The 14,232-nt window shown below is 46.8% G+C and overlaps 1 protein-coding gene across 1 annotated transcript; it reads left to right on the top strand.

Annotated features, from left to right (window-relative positions):
* The first annotated feature begins 3,501 nt into the window (after window positions 1–3,501).
* On the top strand, window positions 3,502–13,287 carry ptgs1 (prostaglandin-endoperoxide synthase 1). Its single transcript, XM_067228255.1, has 11 exons — window positions 3,502–3,619; window positions 3,746–3,835; window positions 4,476–4,592; window positions 5,422–5,562; window positions 7,764–7,907; window positions 8,168–8,349; window positions 8,567–8,650; window positions 9,419–9,665; window positions 10,271–10,557; window positions 11,560–11,707; window positions 12,052–13,287. Exons 1-11 carry the CDS (start codon window positions 3,613–3,615, stop codon window positions 12,426–12,428), a joined length of 1,824 nt encoding a protein of 607 aa, XP_067084356.1. The 5' UTR covers window positions 3,502–3,612; the 3' UTR covers window positions 12,429–13,287.
* The last annotated feature ends 945 nt before the right edge of the window (window positions 13,288–14,232 follow it).

Here is a 14,232-nt window from a genome sequence, read left to right as displayed (position 1 = left end):
TAGTAGGGGCAGACTTGTTTCAGTTTGGTAGACCACCAAGCACTTTAGAACTTCCTCTTCATGACCTCCAGTGAGGAAGAAGGTGATGGAGATGGATGTATCTGGTCTGGAGAAGGAAGCAGTTGGCCTCCCTGAGAATCAGCTGTTTCATCTCACAGCTTTAGCAAACGATACACCGAGAGCCTCTCACAGGACCTCCAGTACTCTATGCCTCTGTCCAAAAACCCATCTGAGGTAATACATGATGACCCCCCCCCCTCCCTACAACACACACGCACACATCCCACCCCAAGCCTCCTGCCCACCCAAAACCATCAGTTGGATCGGCCCGTTCTCCAACTGGACAGGAAGTCTGTTAATCTGTAATCTGATCCGCCGAGAGGAAGGAGGAAGGAACGAGACTTCAGTGCTTTCACCAGTGGTATCCATCACCAGGCCTGGAACCAGACTCATTAAGAGCAGGAGCATTGCTTAACTAAACATCTTCTCCATAAAATAAATGCTTCCAGGTTACTCGCCTGCCCAGGTCGGATCCTGAGGGGCATCTGATATCAATTATCAGAACTCGGTTGGAACCAATGAACCCCTCCCCCAATCTGCCCCCATCGAACCACTCTATACAACCACCCCACGTCTAGCCCCCCTTCACACACCACCCCCCATCACCAGCACACACAACACCTACCCAACCCATGAACCCCCAACCTCTCCCCCATACACCCCCCCAACCAAACTCCTCCCCCATACAGCCCCCCAACCAAACTCCTCGCCCGTATAGCCCCCCCACCTAACCACTCCCACCCCCCCAACCTAACTCCTCCTCTGTACAACCCCCCCCAACCTAACTTCTCCCCCATACACCCCCCAATCCAACTCCTCCCCCATACACCCCCCCCAAACCTAACTCCTCCCCCTTACACCCCCCAACTTAACCATTCCTAAAAATGCTGGATGATGCCATGACTTCATGACAGAAGTCATTATAGCATTTTTGGTCTCTATTTCGAGTCTCTAGTTTCAGAGTGTCAGCGAGGGCTCAGACAGGCCCTGTATGCGGAGTGAAGCTGTGGAACAGAAAGTCTGCAGTCAGGGGAAGACTTGCTGACAGTGTTGTGCTTTCTGACATGGAAGACATACTGAGGCCATATGGTGCCAGCTGGACCTGCTCAGTCCTACTACAGCCCTGCAGGGCCTCAGTGATGCAGCCTCTCTGTCTCCCTCTCTCCCTGTCTCTCTCTTCCTGTCTCTCTCCCTGTCTCTCCCTTTCCCTCTATCTGTCTCTCTCTTTGTCTCTCTCTCTTAACCTGGTTACTCAGAACATTGAAACAGCAGTAAAACAGTTGGCCTACTTCAGTGTTTAAAAAACAAAACTAATTAATGAAATTATGGGCTGTCTTTTTGGTCATGATGAAGGTATGGTTAACATTTCACTTTTAAACTTTCAGGGACATGGGATGTTGAGAGGGGAGAACTTTTTTCCAACAAAAGTTGTAATACCATTGCTCCACCTAGTGGAACTATGTGAAACATAATCCTTCTAATTTACCTCATCATGCTGTTCCCCCAACTAACCAATGCAGTCACTGAAGACAGAAAATTTGAACAAAAACAAAACTAGAAAAAAATACAATTTTAAAGATAAACAGAATGCTTAAACAATTGCATTGAATCCAGAGGATGTCCTGCTGTAGGCCAGGAAAGGAAGTGCACTTAGTCTCTGTTTGAAGTCCTAGACCCCAGTGATTTGAGCTCAGTAGCCGACCATAGCACAAACAGGCTCCGAGACCGAAGCAAGAGGACGTTAGGAGATGGCCAAATTCGGCCATTTTCACCAGAATCTTAGACATAGGGTAGGTTACAACATCCATTGCTTGCTTTCTTGACCTATACTTCAAAGATTGTCGTTGACCGCATGTGAATTCTCGGTTTCCATTCCCTCTCTCCATTTCTTTGCTCGTACTTTCGTTCTCTTCCTCCCTCCTCCACCTCGTTCTCTTTCTCGCCGTCTCTCTCATGCCCATCAATGTGAAGTGCCAAGAACTTTTCGTCATGGAGAAGGCCAGACCGTCTGCCAGACAAGATGTCAAGGCTATCCTCCGAGTCTTCACAATGTTCTCCTGGGGGCTCGTACAGGAACAACATGACGAGGGCATGCGGCAGAGAGGCACAGGGGACACTGTGTCTCCCGTGTCACCCGAAGCCAAACTGACGACCTTTCTAGATGAAGGAGCTCGCCTCCAAATTAGTACAATACACCTTTAAACATGTCCACCCGTCGTTAGACGAGACCCATCAGCCGAATCTGAAGAGTGAGACAGCTGTCTGGGAGCAGAGAGGCCCACCTTGCTCCTCCTGCAGTCCTGAGGCAGCTATCGTTGAGATCAAGAAGCTGCTGGAGGTGGAAATCCCTGCACTCCCTATAGGGACGTGTTGTCGGCGATGCTGTTTTCGTGCTCGAAGATGGTGGCGTGGTTTGTGGTGAGAGCTGTCTTTGTGAGGCTGAACAAGGAAAGGAAAAAGAAGGAAAAACAAGTCCAGTATCATGCCACGGCTCAGACTGTTATCTGGCAGGTTCTCCAGGCTTCTGTTAACATAGTGGCCAGAGAGAAGGTTCTGGAGACTATTGGCCTCGCCTGGGCATAATTGGACGCACAGAAGACTCCACTTCAGATGGGAGTGAAGGTTCAAAATGTTGTGATAAAAGAATAATGTGTCAACCATGCTTGATATGACTTGGCTTTAATAGGATGCCCTCTGGAGTATTGGATGTGAAACAGATATGGGAAAGTGATTGTTGCTATGCTTATTCGGCTGTATTTTGATCACAGACCACAGATGTTATGCCAACAACTGATCCGTCAAGCAACACAACTGATGAAGACAGTGGTGGGTATTGTGGGCATCTTCCCTCAGGCTGATATTCCAAAAGAATGTGCTACAAGAAATCCATTGGAGAAAGCTGCTAACTAATGAACTGTATTCATTATGTCTCAGAAGGCGAACAGGTGCAGAAGAGAGGGGCAATACAAGGAGGGCAATAGGAGGAGAATACAATGTAAAGAAGCTATTCACCTGCTGTGTGGCCATAGAAGAAAAAGAACCCGTGCGTACTGTCAACTCATACCGATACTAACAATCCTATGTGCTACGGAACACTTGGTATTAAAAAGAATATCTATTTTTCAGATTTTTTAAATTATTTATATCTATAAACCACCATCAAGGGTTAAGTTTTCCTTTCTCTAACGCAGACCAATTAGGCACAATGTAACTGGGCTTGTTGTGTTATTCACCGGTAGATGGCTCCACAATTACAACTCATCACCCATGTTAAAAAACCCGCCTCATTCAATAGAACAGTGAGATGAAAGCTGCAATAAAGTTAAGCTGAGCTTCTCACGTCTCTGAGTAGTTCTTATACACGTCACGTTTTTAAAAGTTCCGGTGAGGAAACATAGCGGTTGAGTTAGAGTTGCCAACACAACAGGTTGGAGTTTGGATGTATCTGTATGTTAAAAGTAGAATATTTACAGTAGACCAACAGACTTGTCCTGGTGGCATTTTGATAGGACTATACGCACCCAAAGTGCGCTTAACGCAGTGTCCTGCAACATGAGAGGTAAAACCAATTTCCTGAAAAGTTTGAACATATTTCCTTGGTGAATTTGATCTGTTTGGTTTTAGCAATAAGTTATTTAAGACACATGGTAAATAATGAAAAATTATTTTCGTTGCTCATTGTCAGAGTCTATCGTGTTCGCTTGGGTATGTATCCTGCTTCTAAAGTCACGTCTCTCCGCTGCTGTCGAGCCTCATGAAGAAACTCCTAGTATAGGTAAGTGTATGTCCTGGTGCAGGACGTTTATAACATATGTGAATTCGTTTTTAATATCTCTACACCCCCAGAATGTTTTTAAGGAAGGCAACATTTAAATAAGGCGCACAAAACTAGTCATTAGTTTGAACTAGATAAAAAAATATCGGTCAAGTGAACAATCGCCCTTTAATCATAAGCCATATCTCCGTCCAGTTATGATGACTTATAATTACTGCATCTCATATCTAAAGACAGCAGTTTCCCCCAAGAAAGTTCAGCTGGGGACTGCACTGTCATCGAGGTTGCCTGCCAGAGGGTTATCTTTTGAGAAACTCACAACAGAGCTTAATAAGGAAGGATATGTACTTGTCTACCCTTTCTGGAACAGAAGCCACAGGGAAATTACTGTAAAACACTTTTTTCAATGGAATACGTTTTTCTGAGCAGAAAGAGAGACAGAAAGAAACAATGACATGATGTGGATGGGCAGGGCAGAAGATATGAACTGTTGTCAGACGTCTAGCTAATACATTCCACACACAGAGAGGGACGTTTTAGTGATGCTTCATGCAACAAACCAGGCTGGTATTGAATTTAATATATGGTATTGTCAAGTGTACCACTGTAATCAGTGTGTTTGTGTGTGTTTCATTTACAGTTAATCCCTGTTGCTACTACCCCTGTGAGAACATGGGTGTGTGTGTGAGGTTCAGCACACACCAGTATCAATGTGACTGTACCTACACAGGTTTCTATGGAGAGAACTGCACTGTCCGTAAGTTCCACCTGATCTACAAGACAAACATGGCAATATTCTTCTCTCTGTTGTTCTAAGATTGTAAAAGGGAGTTAAGAAGGTTCTTTTATATCAGGACATAACATTTACAAACCTAAAATCAGATTAGTATTTTAAGTAGTATATGAAGATGCAAGAGCAAGCTCTCGAGGACAGCTGTGTATATCCTGGTTTAGTTTGTGATGGCAACCAGAAAGAAGCTCCAGCCTGGATGTAATAGTATTTACAAATACTGTTAATTTATTATGTTAGTTTACCTATTACAATTGAACCAATGGAATATTCTCATGTGTGGACTGAGGTACTCAAAACATTTTTTGGCAACTTTTAGGCATTTGACTTTATTCAAAATATTTATAACAGCATGAGAAGATTATATTCTAGCAAACTGTTGTGAATTCAGACCGCACTGAATTATGGGTTTTCACACACCTCTACTCACAGTAGTATGCTACATAATTATTTATTAAAAGAAAGAAAAAAACCAAAATGTTAGGACGTGATGAAAATTTCAAGTGATCACCGCATGCATGCATTTACATATAGTAATTTAGCAGACGCTCTCATCCAGAGCGACTTACAGTAAGTACAGGGACATTCCCCCTAGTCAAGTAGGGTGAAGTGCCTTGCCCAAGGACACAACGTCATTTTGCACAGCCGGGAATCGAACTGGCAACCTTCTGATTACTAGATTCCCTAACCGCTCAGCCACCTGACTCCATGCATGCATGTTCAGTATGATCTGATCTCTCATTCATCTCCCTTTCTCTCTCCCTTTGTGTCTCCCTCTCTCTCGCTCGCTCTGTAGCCGAGTTGTGGACGAGGGTTCGTCTGCTGCTGAAACCCAGTCCTGACACGGTGCACTACCTCCTCACCCACTTCCACTGGCTGTGGAGCTTCATTAACAACTCCTTCCTCAGAGACCGACTCATGAGGGTGGTCCTCACAGGTAGGCTGCTTGGAACCTCTGCATTCGTCTCTGTTGAACCAGTACCACACTGAAACACACCAGGCTTCACAACCACTAATGGTGTCGAAACATGTACATACAGATACAACAGATACATGTAGTATCTTTACAGCAGTTGACATACTTGATCCAATTTGGACTGGGGAGGGGGGTGGGGGGTGGGGGACGTTCCTTTCTTTGCCACTGGAGACTGGAGATCAGACTGGCTGCTTCCTAACCAAGGTTGACCATCACCTCAGCTCCCCCCTCTGTTTTGTTTCCAGTCTAAATATTTATGAAGGGCCATGTTGGCAGAGGTTCAGACTGTGACTGGGCCAGATTCTCTCCTGTCAGAAGGTCAGAGCCAGGCAGCATACGAGTGCAGGCTGTGTGAAAGAGAGGGAGATGGAAGGTGAGAGAAAGAGAGAAGGAGAGAGGGAGAGAGAAAGAGAAAAGAGAGGCAGGGAGAGCGTAAGAAAGAGTGTGTGTGTGTGTGTGTGTGAGAGAGAGAGAGTGAGAGAGAGAGAGAGAGAGAGAGAGAGAGAGAGAGAGAGAGAGAGAGAGAGAGAGAGAAAGAGAGAGTTTTATGGTAGTAAAGAAATGTAGTTATATTGCTAGCGTTAGGCAAGCGTTGGGTTTTAACAGTGGTCGGTTTCCACCAGACAGGGTTTTCAACACTTAAATGAGGAAGGATCAGAGAAGCCACACTTATGTGCAGACTTCTGAGTCTGCTTCTTCCCAGATACATACACTCCACACATTGTACACACACTGTTGTACACACAGATATGATCCAGTTGTATAGGAACACCTCCCTGTTTAGGAAAATAAATACTTTTTCAAATAAAACTTAAAGGAGGCAGGATACTCTGGGTGTGGCGGGTGATTCCTGGGGTCAATAGGTGACTTCATGCAGCACTGCCGACAGCCTGCAGCTGGCTGACTTGAAGTAGTGAAAGCCATTGGCTGCTTCAAATCAGCTGGCTGCAGCAAATGGAGATGGGGGGAGGGCGTGTGACGCAAGATTAGACACCCATAGTGACAGGGCGGGATTAGGAGACAGGAATCAAGTGTGATTGTCTAATGGGTATCCGGTGTGTGGCAAAGGGGGCAAGGTCAGAGTTTCCCCTACCATTATATTACATTTAGTCATTTAGCAGACGCTCTTATCCAGAGCGACTTACAGTAAGTACAGGGACATTCCCCCGAGGCAAGTAGGGTGAAGTGCCTTGCCCAAGGACACAACATCATTTTGGCACGGCAGGGAATCGAACTGGCAACCTTCAGATTACTAGCCCGACTCCCTCACCGCTCAGCCATCTGACTACCATTATATTAGGGTGGGGCCCCATCCCCCCAAAAGCACCCACTGCCCCCCCCTGGAAGGTCAAGTAATAGTTTTTATAGTGCCAGATCACAAAATAAGTCATTTAAGGTTATCTTTCCTATAAAACAGGTCTATAGCTTGCTCTTTTATTAAACAACCTAAATGGCCTTATGTTATAAGTCATGTCATTTCTGTCTCTACATGGTCGCGCGTTTAGATTTCTCCTCTGCTCTCTGTATCGCGCACGGCCGATGCGCACACATGCACACACACTGACACACTGTGTTTGTGTCCGCCGCGCCCCCCATTATATTGTTCTATTAACACATAGACGCCAATCTTTCCTAGCCTCTTTCTCTCTGTTGGTGCTAGCCGGTAATGGGGTAGAGTGGTCTTTCCTGACCTGACATCCTGAGAATATTTACTCTGGCCCCCACCCTACCCACCCTACCCACCCTGTCAACCCTGTCAACCCTGTCCATCCTGTACACCCTGCCTACTCCTACAATTATTATTACAAGTCAACCCCATACATTACTTTCTCCTTTCACTCTCTCCCCCTTCTCTTTCTCTCACTCCCCTTTTCTTTCCCTTTCTGTCTCTCTATATATATCGTTCTCTCTCCATGTCTCTCTCTTTTTCTCTCACCCATATAACCTTAGCCAACCAAATCATTCCTATCCTCTTATCTTTGTTGCTGACTGACGAATCTCACATACCACATTTAATCTCCGGCAGATTCAACATGCATTTTCGTTCGAGTATCATTCCCTGTCTAAACATCCTTTCATGAGGGACTTATCTCTGCCCCCGTTCTTTCTTTCTCTTCACATCTTTCGGTTTTTCCAATGACTGTGTTGTTTCTTTCTCAAAGTCAGGTCCAACCTAGTTCCCAGTCCTCCAACCTTCAACTCAAAGTATGGCTACCTCAGCTGGGAGTCCTACTCCAATGTCTCCTACTACACCCGGCTCTTACCCCCCGTGCCCAAGGACTGCCCCACACCCATGGGCACTAAAGGTGAGAGGTTGTTTGTACTGTGCACCAATCAGCTAAAGGAACAGTCGACTGACATCTCTTAGGGGAGATCCGAGGTGTATCTCGGTGGTAGAGCGTTTGGCAGCGGATCAAGAGGTCACAGGTTCAAATCCCCACCTGTGATTTACTGGACATCTGCCATACATTATTAATATGACATGTTTATATCAAATAAAACATTAAAATTACTATTCTTATAAATCCCCCAAACGAACACCATGTCATGTTTCTCTCGCCTGAAGGAAAGCTTGATCTCCCGGACCCTAAACTGATAGTGGAGAAGTTTCTTCTGAGGAGGAAGTTCAGGCCAGACCCTCAGGGCACCAACCTGATGTTTGCCTTCTTCGCCCAGCACTTCACCCACCAGTTCTTCAAGACCCACAACCGAATGGGACTAGGCTTCACCAAGGCTCTGGGACACGGGGTGAGAGACGCAGGGGCCAATCCAATCCAAACGAATCCATTTCTGGAGCTTAGTCCCACGTTTGTCTGCTTTACAAAGGCCCAGGATAGAACCAGGCTTATCCAGTATGATTGAGTGTTTAGAACTTGAACTGGACACACATTAAAAGTCTTGCAGAGTATCTTCCCGAGGGAAAGTCAATTGGATAAAGTTTCTTGTGTGTGTGTGAACCCACTAGGTGGACGCAGGACATGTGTACGGAGACTCCCTGACTCGTCAGCTGAAACTGAGGCTTCATAAGGACGGCAAGCTGAAATACCAGGTAGACCTTCCCCACATTACTCTCTCGCTGCCAAGTTCTCTCTTCCCAGCGGAACACTGTACCACTATGAGACTTGCTCCGCTGAGCACAAATTCTTCCCTGAGTCAAATCCTCCAGAATGTTACTTTATCGCTGTATAACGGAGAAAACGGTATGTTTGTGGGTGTGCATTACATTTTGTGTTAATTTACCGGAATACTGTGTGCAGATTTGTCAAAATGTGACAGTGATCTCCGGTGTGGGGAATTATTGAACATTTATAGCCTTGGAATGGTGGTCTTTTTTGACAGTTTGATTACGTCCATGCATGTTTTATTTCAGTAAGGGGTTCATATAAACTCACTGGACCCAATCTGTAGCCTTTTAAATGGTGATAACGCTCCACTTCCGATTCAGCAAGGGCCTTCTCATCATGGAGAGGCTTGGCTGTGCTGCACCAGTGAAGCATTGTTTACAGCGTACAATGATACGAGAACTTGATTTTATATATATTTATTTCCCCCCAGAATTAGTATTGCTAAAGAAGTGTTTCTGGGAAGCCTATTTGGAATAGATATGGTGGGAAGTTGGAGTATGTACTACTAGGTTAATTTGTTGGGAGGATTAGTGACTTTTACACGCTGGGAAAATATACGGCCTAATTTCAAAGACCATGAGTCACAAAGGTTAGTGTGACTTCTACCCAGTCAACGGTTTTCCAACCTTATTGTTCTTTCACCAATTCCTCAAACCCGACCTTTCCCCATGTCGACTCATGTCGTTCCCCAGGTGATTAACGGGGAGGTCTACCCGCCTACGGTGGACCAGGCTCCGGTGAACATGAGCTACCCTCCGACCGTGCCCAGGGCGGAGTGCATGGCCATCGGGCAGGAGGTGTTTGGCCTGCTGCCCGGCCTCACCATGTACGCTACCCTGTGGCTGAGGGAGCACAACCGCGTGTGCGACGTCCTGAAGGAGGAGCACCCCACCTGGGACGACGAGCAGCTCTTCCAGACCGCCAGGCTCGTCATCATCGGTGAGGGGGAGACGGGAAGAGGGGAGAGAGGGGGGAAGAGGGGAAGAGGGGAGAGAGGGGGGAAGAGGGGAGAGAGGGGGGAAGAGGGGAAGAGGGGAGAGAGGGGGGAAGAGGGGAGAGGGGAGAGAGGGGGGAAGAGGGGAGAGGGGAGAGAGGGGGGAAGAGGGGAGAGAGGGGGGAAGAGGGGAGAGGGGAGAGAGGGGGGAAGAGGGGAGAGAGGGGGGAAGAGGGGAGAGGGGAGAGGGGAGAGAGGGGGGAAGAGGGGAGAGAGGGGGGAAGAGGGGAGAGGGGAGAGAGGGGAAGAGGGGAGAGGGGAGAGAGGGGGGAAGAGGGGAGAGAGGGGGGAAGAGGGGAGAGAGGGGGGAAGAGGGGAGAGGGGAGAGAGGGGGGAAGAGGGGAGAGAGGGGGGAAGAGGAGAGAGGGGGGAAGAGGGGAGAGGGGAGAAAGGGGGGAGGACTTGCGGTCTTTGCTGTCCTTTTCTGAACTCTCCCGGGTTTGCGTATGGGCATGTTTACAGGGTCACACAAACGCAAGTTGTGAAACTCCCTTTCACCATTTTGAAATTCATCATGAATGCTTTTATCATTCATGTGATCCGCATCCAGGTGAGACCATCCGGATCGTGATCGAGGAATACGTCCAGCACCTGAGTGGCTACCTCCTGCAGCTGAAGTTCGACCCCACGCTTCTCTTCGGCTCCCAGTTCCAGTACAGGAACCGCATCGCTGTGGAGTTCAACCAGCTGTACCACTGGCACCCGCTGATGCCCGACAGCTTCCGCATCAGCGGCGATGACGTGCCCTACTCCCGGTTCATCTTCAACACGTCCGTCCTCACTCACTACGGCGTGGAGAAGCTTGTGGATGCCTTCTCCCGCCAGCCAGCTGGTCAGGTAGGCCTACTGGTTCTGCTAGTGATGTCAGTCAACTGGTGCTGGCGATGACATGGCTAGGCTGGTTCTAGTGATATGTGGTCCTTCTGGTTCTGATATTGGTAGACTGGTTTTTGCTAATGATGATCTGATATCAGATTATCGTTATCCTATGTCATTGTGATAGTATTGTTGCACTATTCGCCTTTCCTGGTAGCTTAGATGGGGTTACTTTGCACTGTGGCTAGTCAATACAGACCGTTTCTTGACTTTGACCACCAATATACAGTTAGAATCATTCACTTCTTATCCTTGATTGTCGGCCTTTCCATATGCATTTAATATGATATATGTATGCATGCATTAGTATTTGTATGTCAATTTGTCAAGTGTCTAAGTACATTGCAAATACGCTGTCAATGGCAATGAATGTTGGTGGACAGGTATTGGGTCTGGTAGTGGCTGTGGGGGTATTGGTGTTGGTCATCCCCATTTGGTGTATGCTGGTTAGTTGTTTTTAGAAGCTAGAAGATTGTATTTTGCACCACAAAAAAACAAAAGTGTGCAAGGGTGAACCGGGTTGTGAGGTTTAAAGAGAGATAAATTCAAGGGCAGAAAAAAGTCTAATACACAGGATGTGCTGGTATCAATTTGAGGTAGGGAAGGATGTTGAGGTAACGGCTGTTCTATCTTCTATCTGCAACATTCAGAGCATGGACCTACTTTGAAGATGAGTCTTACAGATTTAGCAGAGTTTATATGAACTGTCTTTATTTACAGAGAATTTGTTCATTTCTGTAAATCTCCTGTGAAGTGAAGTATATACAGTGGATAAAATTATCGTTTGTGGGGACAAACCTTGCCAAAGCAGTGTCAGACTTGCAATATAATCCAGTTTATCTGGAACATGACAAATATTTTTCGACCTCCCGTAATAATCGGAGCCTTCTTTTGATGGTAATACACGCTACCTTTCTCCTTTTCACTCTTGAACTTGCATCTGCTGTTCATTTTCTGTCTCAGGTAGGGGGTGGTAAGAACATCCATCGGGTGGTGACCAAGGTGGCGGAAGGGGTCATTGAGGAGTCCAGGGTGCTGCGTTTGCAACCCTTCAACCAGTACAGGAAACGCTTCAACCTGAAGCCCTACACCTCCTTCTCAGAGTTCACTGGTGAGTGACTGAAACGTGGAACTTGAATGCTGAACATCCTAAACATTTCCAGAATGAGATCATTTTGCAACCATTGAGAAGAATAGAACAACGTTCTTCTGTCCAGGATGGATATTTTTTTTTATGAATCAATCCAGTCCTCCGTAGAAGGTTTTCTGGAATGCTAGGAAAAGAATGTGCCATGTCATGATCTGGTGCAATAAAAGTGTCTGAAGGGAATTGAAATTCCCACTACTGGCTACTAATAATTCATATCTACAGTATCTGCTCCCGTTCAGTTATTGGTAAGGCACAGCGCTGTACGGTAACGACTCTGGTCTCCTGTGCTGCTTCCTCCTCCCTAGGAGAGGAAGAGATCGCCAGGGAGCTGGAGGAACTCTACGGCGACATCGACGCCCTGGAGTTCTACCCCGCCCTCATGCTGGAGAAGACCCGACCCCGCGCCATCTTTGGCGAGAGCATGGTGGAGATGGGAGCTCCCTTCTCACTGAAAGGCCTGCTGGGAAATCCCATCTGCTCGCCAGAGTACTGGAAGCCCAGCACCTTCGGAGGTCAGACGGGCTTTGATATAGTCAACTCCGCCACGCTGGAGAGGCTGGTGTGTCTGAACAGCAAGGTGTGTCCGTATGTGGCCTTTCATGTTCCTCTGAAGGAGGAGCAGAAGGAGGAGCAGAAGGAGGAGCAGAAGGTGGCTCCAGAGAGGCTGTCTTCTGAGCTCTAGACCCGATGACCAAGCTCAGCTCTCAGGGGGGTTTAGTCATCGCCAGCTACTCCCTCGACTCTAATACGTGGATGTTTACAAAATGCTTTGACTAAAGTTGGATACACTTTGGGTCTGACGGTTCATATAAATACGTTTTTGGTGTTTGTTTTTTTAAATCAGATAATCTTCATGTTTAGCAAATGGAAAGGGATTTTAGATGTTTCTTCTGAACAGACAAAAACGACACAAAACGTAATATAGTGAAATATTGATTTATTTTGGTTTACCAGATGTGGTGTGGCCATTTCAGGCCGTCATTAGATTGACATCAGAATACTTTCCTCAAGGCCTTAGGTGTTGTTACTTCAACATCGGTTTGTAAATGAGTTAGTTAAAGTTTTGTGACATACAAACTGTATTTCTTTACCTGTTTTATACTGCCCAAACCCAGACCCACTGCATGTCACAGTATAAGAATGTAAAAGTTCATGCACATTTCCATTTATTTTTCAGGAGGCATTTTTATACACTGAAATAAGACTTTTTAATTAAGTTAAAGTACAATTCAAAAATGTATTATGTCCAAAATGACAAAAGGCATTTTGTCTAGGAAACGGTTCACAACAGACATCAACACAATGTTCACCATGGAAACATCAGAACAGTCACACACAGATTAGTCTTAGTTGTTGCTTAGTCAGGGCTGTTGGATGTAATTGACAGTAAGCCAATAACAATTCCTTTGGTTTCAGTAAAGATGTAACAGTCTGCCTATAACCCTGACAGCTATAGTTTATGGTGATTTGGCTACCTGAATGGACAGTAACAGCAATGGTGATTTCTTTTTGCAACAATCCTTGGCTTTTTTCAGTGTTAAATAAACAAATACCAGAAAATAGAATTGTGTAATCTCTACCTTAATCAAAAAGTATAAAATATACAAAGTACAGTACATTACACTCCAGTCTTGTAACTATTCAGTGAGCTGTACACATGGCAGCTTAAGAGAGCTGCCAAAAATATATTTTTCTGCCACCTAAAATGTAATAAAATAGCATATCAAGTAGAAAGACAAAAATACACCAGATGGTACAGTCAATACAGGTGAAAGTGCAGTATGTACAGTCTAATTCAAGCCTAGTCTTCAGAAAAAAACGGACTTCCTCTTACATACCAGTAACTCAAACACAACCCCTCCTGATCACAGTGTATGTATGCCAGGGTAGTCCCTTATGTCAACATGTCACTATTAAACACGGCTTTGCTCTCAGCTTACTTACTCTGGCGCATACTGGAGATCAGGAGGTCGTTTTCCTGGCTGTGAGCCAATCGGGAGCTCATTTGCGACCCCTGTGGCGAGGCGGTCGCAGGCGCGGTGGTGCTCAGCTGGCCGGCCGTCGTCACCGACGCCGCACTGGACGCCGGGAAAAAATGGACGTCGACGGCGACCGTGGTGAGGCCCAGAGACACGCAGTGGGAGAGGAGGAGGGGCATGTTGCCGTGGGAGATGCTCAGGCTGTGGCGGACAGGCGTGGCGCAGGGTTCCGCCGTCCGGAGGGTGAGGGAGGAACGGAAGGCCTCTTCGCGCCGGCTGGGCGGGGAGGGCGAGGGCGAGCGGTAGGGAGAGGGCGACGGGGGAGGGAGGGCGTCCGGGAACGCGGGGTACTCGGGCCCCCCGGCGATCCAGTCCTCCACACACTGCAGCTGGATGCTGGGGTGGGATAGGGTGCACCCCTTCTCCTCATCCAGGGAGGTGTCCACCTGAAGGGGGGGGCAGGAATCGGACCGGAAAGTCCGAAAAGGGTATGATACTGTTATGACT

The sequence above is a fragment of the Osmerus mordax genome, chromosome 24 (genome assembly GCF_038355195.1).
Source record: "Osmerus mordax isolate fOsmMor3 chromosome 24, fOsmMor3.pri, whole genome shotgun sequence".
NCBI classification, from domain to species: Eukaryota; Metazoa; Chordata; class Actinopteri; order Osmeriformes; family Osmeridae; genus Osmerus; species Osmerus mordax.
Note: the sequence above shows the minus strand (reverse complement) of the source record. Positions and strands in the feature narration are given on the sequence as shown.

Coding starts and splice junctions, on each gene's coding strand:
- ptgs1 (XM_067228255.1), top strand. Junction 4,593..5,421: donor TGGAGAGAACTGCACTGTCC/GTAAGTTCCACC, acceptor CTCGCTCTGTAG/CCGAGTTGTGGACGAGGGTT. Junction 7,908..8,167: donor CACACCCATGGGCACTAAAG/GTGAGAGGTTGT, acceptor TCTCGCCTGAAG/GAAAGCTTGATCTCCCGGAC.